General features: G+C 34.8%; 1 protein-coding gene across 1 annotated transcript in view; it reads left to right on the top strand.

Annotated features, from left to right (window-relative positions):
• DOCK7 (dedicator of cytokinesis 7) overlaps nucleotides 1–12956 on the top strand; it is a 212183-nt gene that overhangs the window by 106865 nt on the left and 92362 nt on the right. The window contains exons 15-17 of the mRNA XM_040978438.1: nucleotides 4192–4309; nucleotides 7926–7996; nucleotides 11382–11520. Of these exons, the coding sequence (XP_040834372.1) occupies nucleotides 4192–4309; nucleotides 7926–7996; nucleotides 11382–11520 (328 nt within the window). The remainder of the gene's footprint in view (nucleotides 1–4191; nucleotides 4310–7925; nucleotides 7997–11381; nucleotides 11521–12956) is intronic.

The following is a 12956-nucleotide window of genomic DNA, read 5'->3' on the forward strand; positions in this document are numbered from 1 at the left end:
AGGAAGCTGCAGTGGAAAGCATGGCTTGAACTCAAGGCTGTGCACTTTACTATGGGTGTGAGCTTTCTAGCTGTCAGCTTAGCCTGGCCCAGGTACTGAGTTTTCAATTACTGTCACATCTTAAAAGGATTGTGCCAGGTGACATCCCCAGTATATAACATGTCTCCTTTCCTAGAAATGTTTACAAAGACTTTAAAAATTCTAAAAATATTGATAAATGTAATGAATAAACATTAGGTGATTATGTTGCTGTCACTGGGAATGACATGGAATTCCTCTTCTACTTTCCCTTTTCTTTCTTTAACAGTTAGTCTCTTTTGGCTACTTGTGGGAATTATTTACTTATTATGCATACCTTGCTATACATGTAACAGTTTTCAAATTTTTCTGTTTTCTTTCAGCTCTGTTTATTAATCACTACACAGAAATTTTTAAATTTCATGTTTTCTATGTTTTTTGTGGCTTATGCTAAGAAATTCCTTCTCATCTATGTAATTTGAGTTCCTTAAAGCTTTTTAACTTGTGGTTTTATCTTTATTAATTAAAAATTTGAAATTTATTTTGATAAGTGAAATATGAATTCATTTTTCCCATGTATGTGGCTTATCAGTTATTTTTGCTGATTTGAAATTTAGTTGAAGGAACATTTTACATATAAACTAACCACTTACTAAGTTCAGGGGAATTTTTATCAGTTCGATTGGTATTTAAATGAAAAAGAATCTGGATTCAGTTGTCTGTTTCATGTTTTAAGACGTTGACTTTAAGCTTATACAGCTTATATTGAAAATAAAGCATAGTTTATAGACAGTGCTCAGTTGATTTTCATTTTACTTGAAATTCAAACTCCTCAAAGAGTTAAGTAAATTTTTTGTATGTGTGCATCCTATATTATTCAGTCATTAAATCTGATGCGTAGTATTTAATATTTTATATATATATGTTATATATATTGTATGCATATATATGATAATGTTATAGAGTTCGGTATGCATTAGAAAACATATTTTTAAAATGAAGTACTACCTAAGAGAATAAGATAATTATAGATTGTAAACTCAAATTTCAAATTATGAGGGAAGTGTGGTGCCTTTTCAGTGTATTTACATCCCTTTCTTACTTTGCAAATTTCTTTTTTTTTTTAAATTTATTTATTTTTTATTGCAAAGTCAGATATACAAAGAGAAGGAGAGACAGAGAGAAAGATCTTCCATCCAATGATTCACTCCCCAAGTGACCACAATGGCTGGTACTATGCCGATCCAAAACCAGGAGCCAGGAGCTCTTCCGGGTCTCCCACACGGGTGCAGGGTCCCAAGACTTTGGGCCATCCTCGACTGCTTTCCCAGCCCAGAAGCAGGGAGCTGGATGGGAAGTGGAGCTGCCAGGACTAGAACCAGTGCCCATATGGGATCTGGGCGTGTTCAAGGCAAGAACTTTAGCCACTAGGCCACAGCGTTGGACCATATTTTGCAAATTTCTTAATGAGATGTTTGGGTAGAATATTTTAAAATGTTCATTTGAGACACAGAGAGGCAGTGCTCCCAACCACTGATGGATTACTGAAATTTGCACAATGGTTAGGGCTAGCCCCAAGGCCAGACCCATGAGACGGGGGCCAGGAACCAGGGATGCAGTCTAGGTCTCCCATGTGGGTTTTAGGAAACCAGTTTCTTGAGAAATTGCTGCTGTCTCCTGTTTATGAAGTAATGTTACTGAAAAAAATTCAACCCTAAAACATGAGCAGGCTATCAAACCCAACTGTGAATATGAAAAAATCACTGAGTAACGTATTTATTGATACTATATTGATGTAATCAATAAAATCTAGGCTCTGCAAAAATGTATACAATAAATCTGTTTCCTCCAGCAAATAATCTCTAGGAAAGATAGGGCAGTCTTCTAGATGACAAGATTTCTCCACAGATCTCCACAGACAACTAATACCTTTCTTACTCATTTGAAAAACAAAAGCACAAGAGACATATGTCTTCATCTGCTAGGACGCTGCTGTAGTGTCCCCAACAGCCACTGCTGAACCAGGCCAAATACACATGCCTAGAATTCAGTCTAGATCTTCCACATGAGTGGCAGGGACAGATTTACAAAGAGGAGAGACAGAAAAATCTTCATCTGCTGGTTCAGTCCTCGAAGGCTGCAATAGCTGAAACTGAGCTGATCTGAAACTGGGAGCTAGGAGCCTCTGAGTTTCCCATGCAGGTGGAGTGTTCAAAGACCTTGGGCCATGCTGCACTAATTTTTCAGGTTATAAGTGGGGAGCTTGATGGGAGGTAGAACAGGCCAGACACAAAACATCATCCTTATGGGATACTAGCCCTTGACGGTGAAGAATTAGCCAACTGAGCCATCATGCCGGCCCCAGGAGAATGGTTTCTTCATCATCTTTTATTTCCCTGATGCTCAGCACAGTGCCTCACGGTTGTTGGGGGATCGATCAGTAAGCAATTTCTGTGTTGCTTTTATTTTATGGCTTCGGTGATTAGTAATCTCTATTGCTCTTTAATCTCTTGTTCTTTCTGATTTGCGAACTGGTCCACATTTCCTTATTTTTTCTCTTACACTTCTGATTATTTTGAGTACAGATGATTCCTCATTTTTAAAGTACTTTTAGACTATATATGTGTATTATTACATCCTATATCAGATAATTTATCTTTAATTGTAAAGATCATCTCTTTTCACTATAAAATAGCTCAAAATATGTAAGAAAACTAAAGGCATTTCTACTGTTTTTCAGAAATAATGTTATGCATTTTTCTTCCCCATCCCACACCCATACACAGAGTTTTCCACAAATAGAGTCATGCCACCATGCTTTCCATTCTGGAACCGATCCTCCAGCTCCCCTGCCTGCAAATTAAGTCTTTTCACATAAAAGAAAAAAAAAAATACTGCAGTACATTGTCACTTTCGGGACTCTGTATTATTCTTTTTTAATGAACTTAATAAACCAGTCCAGCACAGGTTGCATAAACCCTTATCTGAAATACTTGGGACAAGAAGAATTTGATATTGGGTGTGGTTCTTTTGAATTTTTTTTATACAAATGGTGAGATATCTTGAGAATATACCCAAGTCTAATCTTGAAATTCGTTTGTTTCATTACAACTTGCACATGTATAACTTGAAGGTAATTATATACATTTTTAAAAATTCTGTTCATAAAACAGTATTTGTGTAGATTGCACCATCAAATCTGTGGAAGCATGTTGATACTCAAAAAGCTCAGATTTTGGAGCATTTTAGATTTTAGGTTTTCAGATTAGAGAAACTTAACCTGTATTGATGGTCTTTTTATTATGTATAATTATTCTGTGTTATCAAAAAAAGTAATGGGTTACTTTTATCCTACCTCTTTGTCCATCTGTGCAGTTCTCTACTGAAGCTAGAGGTGGGTATATTGGATCAAAGGGCATTTTTATTTAGATTCTGACAACTCCCCAGAAACTTGAGATCTGTTCCTCTTGCTCCAGTGGTTGAGCAGGAAGGTTTTGTTATGCATGAAATATTGATCATCAGCTTCAGGCGCTGGTCTTCAGTTAAAGTAACACTTTTTGTAGCTCCTTCTTTTCTTGAATTATTTCTGTTCTACATTAACAACAGAGACAATTAAAGTTTGTGTAAGTTATCTGACCATAAAATGGGCAAGAAGGTAAATACAGAATGGAATGTCATCATTTGATAGTAACCACCTGTGCTAAGTCGGCCTTATTGTAATATGTTTTCAGATGATGTCAAAATTATACATCTTAAGTCTCTGAGTACATTTATATAAAAGTCACATTAATAAATGGCATTGTACTTCCATCTGCTTGGAAAAACCAGGGTAATATTAGAGCTGTGTTTTAATAATGTTTCAGTCCCACTCATTTATTTCCCAGAAGCTTCGTTTGGAGGAAATAATATATTGAGATTTTAGTTTTGGTTCACCTGGCTCTGATATGTTGTATGGTGAAAATCAGTTAATTTTGGTGGGTCTTAATTCATTTGCAAAATTTGGATATATTATACTGCTATATATTCAAATAGCTATTCTGAGGATTAAATAAAGCATGTGGCTAGCAAAAGCTAATTCACTATTTATTCATTTCTTTCTTTTGTGGCATTTAGTGAGGACATATAGTATTTATACGTATGAATTAACCATCATTTTTACTATTGCTTTCACAGAAATCTTCTTTACATATACCCTCAGAGTCTTAATTTTGCCAATCGCCAAGGTTCTGCTAGAAATATAACAGTAAAAGTCCAGTTTATGTATGGGGAGGATCCAAGCAATGCTATGCCGGTAAGAAATATTCTTTACTTTTCCTATTCTTCACACAAGATTCAACTATAGATTTTTTTTTTAATGTTACCTGGCTGGCAGCTGTCAAATGGAAACTAATGTGATACTTTATACCAGATTTCTAACTTCATCACTGTGTGTGTATAGACACTAATGAGTTTACTGAAATTCTAATGTATTAAGGATTTGATATGTCCCAGGCACTCCCAGAAATACAAAGATGAATAACTGTTTTAGTGGAGCAGGTTGGGGAACCATTTTTCTGCCAAGGTCCATTTGAATATTTATGATATCATTTGCAGGCATGCAAATTATCAAGTTAAAAATTAGCCTGCTAGGATTTACTGAATTTTGAGTATTGCTTCAGTCTTTCCTGCAGTTACCTTGGCAGGGCCAAGTGGAGGGGTTTCCCAGGCCTTATATGCCCACAGCTGTGCTAGAGGACATGAGACAAAAACATACAGGGTTAGAGAACTGCATCATAAAATACAGATAACCTTTCCTCTACTTTTGGTATTTGTGATTCTGATTGTCATCAACTCCTGTTTGAATGAAAGGCCCAGTGATTCTAGTGTGTTTGGCTCTTTTGATCTTGTTGAGAAACTCTGGCATTACTTCTCAGTTTTGGTTGCACATTCGCTTCACCTGGGAGCTTTAAAAGTACCAGGGTTCAAGTTGAATCTCATTTGATTCAATCTCTGAGGATCAGACGCTGTTATCAGTATTGTAAAGTCTCACAAGGGATCATATTTTGCAGCCAGTGTCGTGAACTAAGGTATGTGCTAATTGTTAAAATATTGGAATAGGCTTTAAAAGGACTCGTAGATAGAAATGAATGCAAACATCACATTGACGAGATCCTTCTATGCTGAAACTATGGTTTGTTAAGATGTTAACAGTGCTGGGTGTGTAGGGAGGGGAGTAGTTTAACTCTGGGAATATCCATGAAGAGTGGCTAGTACCACAGGTCGATTGCCAGTAAATCAGAAAACGTGAGATAAAGCAAAAGTAGTGTCCAGAGGCCATTCTGTAGAGACCCTGACTGCCTCAAGGATCCTCAAGGTGTTGTGGGACCCTAATAAAATCACCTTCGGTGACTATAGATTTTGGAATCAAATGAAATTAGTAACAGAAGCACTCCAGGTATCTAACCTCTTAGAATCCAAAATAGAATGAAAATGAATTGAGAGCAGGCACATTGTTAAGAGATTGTTATTTTTATACTTCCATGTCTGTCTTTTAACCAATTTGTTCCAACTTTTCACTTGGTAGGAAAAGTTTACTTTTTTCCCTTTGTTACACTGTTCCATCAGCGTTCTTGGATCCTCTTGACAGTAATGAGCATATATCATTCATCTTTGTGTTCTCCCATGGAAGCTATTTCAGATCGTTAAGTGTAATATATGCTGAAAAACATTTGTTGGATAAGTGTACAATTTATTTTTGGAGGATTGGCTTTGGTGAAAAACCAAATATTATGAAATAATATAATAATATATAATATGAAAAATATTATTTACCAACTCTTCTTTAGTCTGAAGAAGCAAATGTATTATAGGCCAATGAAAAAAAGTACGGGAATGTGAAAGTAAATGCTTTGTTAGCCTATATGTGAATTGCCATGTGTTTAGGAACATACAACAAATGTGTTATGTGTTAAATTATTTGTTTTCATTGTTTGCCTAACGCACTTTCCCTTGTCTGAGCATATGTATGGCCTGCTCTACAGAGCCACGGCTGTACCCCACCAACCCTGCTAGATAGGTCACTCCCTCTTTGGTCAGCCATGGCATCTTCTTACTTCTTGCATGGCCTTATGACATTATGGTTATATGTTTGCTTCATCTGATTCTTTAGACTGTGAGCTCCTTGAGGGCAGGGCCATGTCTTACTGAAACCTGTATTTCAGCACTTACCTCAGTGCTTGATATGTAATTGTTACTCATCCCATGCTGTTGAACTATTAAAAATACATGACCATTTTCATCCATGTTATAAAAATATACAAGTTGTTTACAAAAATAATAGCTTTTCAGGGAGTAAAAAGAATAATGTAATCCTTTTCCTTTGTGTGTTATTAGTCATGTGAACATTTAATGCTTTTATGTTTATCTGAGTGATGAGTTTGAGAGTATATAAACATAGACATAGTATGTTTTGTTTATTCTTAAAAATAAATATTACTCAAATAAGTCCAGAGATAACATTTTTATTGTATAATTTTGGTATGATAAAAGGTATAAAATTCATAATTATGGCAGTGGACAATTTTATAAACACACGCCTCAGGGTATTATCAGCTTGATGAAATGAGACTTAACTGAAGAGCATTATAATTGTTATTTCTTTCCAGAACCTTAAAATAAAAGAATCTACTTGAAATACTGAAAAAATAACCAAATACTTTCATGCCTTTTTAGTTAAGGATGGTGTTAGTTAATCCTCTTACATTGTATGCGACTTGTTTTACCAATTTTGTTGACAGAAATAAGCTGTCATGTTCACACAGTTATTCATGTATATGTAAAGGTAGATAACCAGATTTGAGTTTCCTGTCTACGGCTAAAAAACATCGCATGTCTGGATAACCTAGGGATCTTAACTATGACCTTGACATTAGTCAGTCATTTATCTAATCACCTGCCCAAATTAATCATGATATTCCTGTTAGAACATGAAAGGAAGATGTATAAGCCTGAATTGATTTACTTTTAAACTTTTACGAGAAGTTTGTATAATTTTTTAATGTGAATTTGAAAAAAATATATATATATATAACATGAAGCTCCCCTTCCATTGTCAGTTTGCAGGGAACACTAGACACAAAGAGTATATAGCTTGACTTAAATAGGACTTTTAATCTTTATCACAAATAGTTTATATTTTCAAAATGTCTGTACTCTGTTAGTAAAAACAAAACAAAACAAAACAAAAAAAACAACACTAATTTATATAGTAAATAAGGCACCATGTTAGGATCTTATTTCTCATATAACTTAAAATGGCAGGCTGCATCCAGTTTTTTATTATTATTTAAAGAATTGTTTATTTCAAAGTCAGAGCTCCAGAGGGAAAGGGAGAGGGAGCGAGCGAGCAAGTGAGATGTCCTCTGTCCACTGATTTACCTTTAAGTTGGCCAGAACAGCAAAGGCTTGGCTAGGCCAAAGCCATGTGCTTCATCCAGGTCTCCCATGTGGGTGGCAGGGGCCGCCTTTCCCAAACTGTCAGCTGTGGGACAGCTGGGACTCAAACTGGTGCCCATGTGGGATGCTGGCAGGTACCTTTACCTGCTATGCACAACAATACATATCCAATTTAAAATGAATTCATTACTCTATTTAAGAAAAGGAAAGATATGTACTTCACTGCCCAGTAATTAATTTACACAATTTTTTTGAAATTTTAGATGACAGGTCTATCATGAAAAAAAGCTAGAACTTTTTTTTTTTTTTAAGCAATTGAACTTTAAAATGAAGACCAGTCAGCACATTGTTTTTCATTGAGCTGACTTTTCCTATTTTTCTCTAAAAGCTATTAAATTAGACAAATTCTTTCGTAAATATGAAACATCTAGCATTTACTACAAAACTTTTCAATATGCTGTTATTTGTTACAGGTAATCTTTGGTAAATCTAGCTGTTCAGAATTTTCAAAGGAAGCCTATACAGCCGTAGTATATCATAACAGGTACTGAATTCAAATATTTCTTTCAAAGTTTCTCACTTCCTAATGGCATTGTTAGCACCCACATTAGTATGGTTACCAAATGCTTTGCTGCACTGAATGTGCCAAATTCAAGGATGACATCCACGTTACAATTTTAAGTCTGTAGACGTACAACCATTCTCCATAGACACTTCAAAATTAAGACATTGTACACAAAACGTCTTTCCTATCATCTTTCCTGATCTTTTCATTTTCATTTTATTGTTATTCTTTGTTTCCCCTTGTCCTTTGCAATTTCTTTAGTATTCCCTACCACTGAATAGTTTTACTTAACTCTGCTATGGTTGAAGATGCTCTCAACATCCACTAATTCTTTTATTTTCTTATTTTCTATTTACTCCCTTAGAAAATTGATCACTTTGGGTAATCTTTAATTTTTACTCTTTCAAGAGATTATTGAATGTTCTTGCACAAAAAATTTTGAGAAAATAGTGAATTATATTATTGTGTAACATAATTTATTTTATTTTATCTTCTCCAGTTCCTCTACTCGAATCTTACTGTCATTTTTTGGAATTGTCTCATGTGGCAGTAGCTTAGAGGTGTTTCCTTCAGCTTCTACTTGTTTGCATTATTCTCAGCGTTTCTATTTTGCTGACTTGCTACGATTGTCCAACTTAGATCCATCAACTTCTCTACCCTTCACCTCTAGGTATTTCCACATTGACCCACCCTCTGTTTTAAAGATACTAACGGCCAACTGTTTGCTCAATGTGAACCTTGTCACTTCTACTTTCAAACAGTCGTATCTAGTCTGTTCCAGAATGTGGGCCAATCAATTATGCCTTTTCTTGCATAATCAGTTTCATGTTCTGTTGGCTGCTTCTCAATCTCCAAAAGAAAAGTATTCTCTCCATGCATTAAAAAAAAAAGAAACAAAACTGTCTTTCCTAAGTGCTGTTGAGTAGTGTACGTTTCCTTTGTCCCTCCCCTATCTCTCAAATCCTTTAAACGTTCTTTGTTAGCTTTATTTATGGGCTTATCTTGGTTTCCTTCTAATATTTTGAGAAAAAAGATATCCTTTGTAGTTTTTCTTGATTTTTTTTTAAGGCAGTTTTACTTAGAAAGTTACAGCTTTTCCTAACCCACTTCTCCTCCTAAGTAGCCTTGTATGGATCTCTCAGTTGAAGTTAACAAAATTGCTGCTGATAGTGTTTATATGGATTGTTTCCAACTATTTTGCATGGTAATCTGAGGTACAGAGGTCTTGACCTATTCATTTTGGTGCCCTGCTGCCTTCTCAATTTCATATATCTAATGTATTCTTTTCCTGATCCTGTTTCTTTCTGACTTTTGGATTGGTTCCTTGTACCACCATTTTTTCCTGTTGCTCTGGCTTAAAATGTAAGCCATCTTTGCCTTACCCATTTCATTCTCAATTATCCAATCAACTTTTAAGTCTTAATGATTTTCTTTCTCCCTCATTATCAATCATGTTTTGCTTTCATGTTTGTGACTTTCTTGGATTTTTATTTCTATTATAATACTAATTTCTGGTTGAACTTCTAGTTGCTCTTTAAGTTCTGTCCCAAACATTAGCTGTTAATGACAATTCTCAGATCTTCCTCTTGTAGCTATCTGTTCATCTCTGTTCTCAGAGTGCTTAGCTCTGTATGCTGTATGCAGGAGTTGGCAATCTTTATTGGCAAAGGATCAGGTAGTTTATATTTTGAAACTGTGTTGTCTTTCTTGGAACCATTCGACTCTAGCATTCTGTAGTTCAAAAGCAACCACAGACAATAAGTTTCAGGCAAATAGATGTGGCTGCATTCCAATAAAATTATCTATGGACATTGACATTTGAATTCCATATAATTTTCACATCTCATATAATATTATGCTTTTTCTTTTCCCCCAGTCATTATAAATTTGTTAAAACCTTTCTTGGTTTTCAGTTTATAAAATCAGGCACTTCACTAGATTTAATCTATGGATCAGTTTGCCAACTCCTGTCTTATAGCATAGCTATTGATGTGTTTGTTTCTACTTATATTCCTACTAATGTCTACACTTTTTGAGGATAATTATTTTAATACATTTGTCTTTAAAACTGAGACAGAAGTAACACAACATGTAGCTTCAACACAGGCAACTAAAACTACTTGCTGAATGAGTAACTCTTATGGATACTGGATTTTTTCACAAATGCTCTCATATCATGTTATTGTAGGACTCAATACCCGCAGATATTGAGAAAGAAGGAAGCAGTTTTTAAAAGTATCTCAGATTGTGGCTAACTCTTTGTTTTTGTTGTTCTCACCATTTGTGGATTTAAAATGATAATACTAATATTGCTGTTAAATTCAGCATTTTCTTAAATGATAATTGTAGCGGTCAGGAATATGATGCATAGCAGTAGCATTTGTTTTCCTTCACCAGAGTCATCAAATTCTCAGATGGCTAGCATTAGAAGTCCTTCTTGTTAAAACACTAGTTCCACTTAATATTTCTCTAATCAAATCTACACCAGTTAGTGTCACTAAGTTCATTTGAGAGTATAGGATGTGGTAAAACAACCTTCAATTTAAACAACGTTGAAGGCACATGGTTTGCATGCATTTACATTAAATTCAACTCTGAGAGATGACAATTAAATACAGAAAAATAGAATGCTAGCATACTTTTTAATGTCTATATCTTAAATAGCAGCCATGCTTACTTATAAAAGTGTCCCTTAAGACATGAATGTTGAGATGAAAGTACTATGATAGAAGATCATACTTGATTGAACATGATATTTCTTGTTTTCTTACAATGTTTTGGGAGTGCTTCCAAATTGTAGGACAAACGCAATTTGTGGTCATTCCTTGATTTACTTTTTTTTAAGTAGTCAGTCAATAGTAGCTCTTAATTTTATAACATTTTTATATACTTAACAGTTCATTGATGTAAGACATCCCATAGAGAGCATACTATTCTATTAAAATATCTTTGTAGATACCTTTTATTTTTATTTTTAATTTTAGTATTATGATACAATTTAGTCCTGACATGATAATAGTCCTGTAGTGGAAAAGCATTTTTATCTGTTTGGGTTTAAAATATACACTTATGTTTATTGTAATTGTCTCAAATTATAGAAAGTGCCACTTTAGTCTATCAATTTTGAAAGGTAGAATTAGTCCATAATAAAAATGAGTTGAGAAATTTCCGATACAGTGACAGCTTCCTTGTAGAGAATTAGGATCTAGTTATTTCAAAATTAGGAATAGAAAATAATGTTTTAGACTAGAGCTAAAATTAAGCATGAATTCTAAAATTAATTTTTAAAACAACTCAAATATACAAATGCAGTAATTGTGTATTTGATCAATTACTAACTCTATTAATTTCTTTTTGTATGAAGGTCTCCTGATTTTCATGAAGAAATCAAAGTTAAACTCCCTGCTACTTTAACTGATCATCATCACTTGCTCTTTACTTTTTATCATGTTAGTTGTCAACAAAAACAAAATACTCCTCTGGAAACCCCAGTAGGATACACAGTAAGTCTTTTGTAAAACATTTAACTTTCTTTTTAAAATATTAATGTATTTAATTGAGAAGAAGAGAGAGAACTATTTCACAAGCATTAGTTCACTCCTGGGCAAGATTCAAACTGGGGCGAAGAACTCAATTTGAGTCTCCTATGTGATTGGCATACCCAAGTACTTTCTATCTCACCAACTTCTTCCCAGGATACAACAATGTTGGGGTGCTGGAATCCAGATGGGATTCAGGACTCACACTCAGGTCTTCCAAAATGGGATGTGATCATCCCAACCAACAGCTTAATGATTCAAACATATGCCCATCCTTTGGACTCTGGTCTTAAAAAATAATTTTGCTACAATACAGTTAATGTTTTCCTCTATTTGAATATTACCTAACTGATTACTCAGAGTTTAAAAGTTGCATTGATTAGGAAAAGTCATCATAACAAGAAAAGGTATGAAATTAATCTTTGGAACATATAAACACCTAGGTAATAGTCAGTGTTATTGTGTTTGCCCAGCTAGCTCTATGGCATAAACACTTCAAGGTTATTTATTTTTATTGGAAAGTCAGATTTACTGAGAGAAGAAGAGACACAGACCTTGCATACTCTGATTTACTGCCCAAGTAGCTTCAACAGCCAGAGCTGAGCCAATTTGAAACCAGGACCCAGGAACCTCTTCTGGGTCTCCCATGCAAGTGAAGGATCCCAAGGCTTTGGGCCGCTCTCTACTGCTTTCCCAGGCCACAGGCAGGGTGCTGGATGCAATTGGAGCAGCTTGGACATGAATTGGTGCCCATTTGGCATCCTGACACATGCAAGGCAAGAATCTAGCCAATAGGCTATCACATCAGGCCCTGCAGTGTAAACATTTGAGATTTGAATGAAATGAATAAAAAATACCCTTGGAAAATAAATGAAAATGCTTGAATGCTTTTCAGAAATAATTGTGTTTGTATTCTCAAGGTAAACCTAAGATGAATTACATCATGTGCTGTCACAAAAATTTTTCAGAAGTCTTGTTCTACCCAGAAAAGAAAATGTTAATACTTGACCCATTATTTTCTAAAAGATTCATTTGTTCTATGTTTGAAAAGTAGAGTTACAGAAGGAGAAAAGTGAAGAGAGATTGATCAATTTTCCATATGCTGATTCACTCCAAAATGTCTGAAGCCAGCGGCTGAGCTCCATCTTGATCTCTCATATGCTGTTGCTTTCCCAGGGACATTAGCAGGGAGGTGGAGCAGAAGTGGAGCAGCCATTCAGAGCCCATTTTGGATACTGACACTACATGGGGTAGCTTAATATACACATTGGCCCATGATTTATTTTTTTCCCATCTGTATCATGTTATTTGCTAATTAACACTAAAAAAAATTAGTTTATACTTTTTAATTTTATTTTCAGCACATTGTTTAATCAAATCATGCTGAAACTATTATCTGT

This window comes from Ochotona curzoniae, unplaced genomic scaffold, assembly GCF_017591425.1.
Source record: "Ochotona curzoniae isolate NIBS_2020 unplaced genomic scaffold, NIBS_Ocur_1.0 contig_291, whole genome shotgun sequence".
NCBI lineage: Eukaryota > Metazoa > Chordata > Mammalia > Lagomorpha > Ochotonidae > Ochotona > Ochotona curzoniae.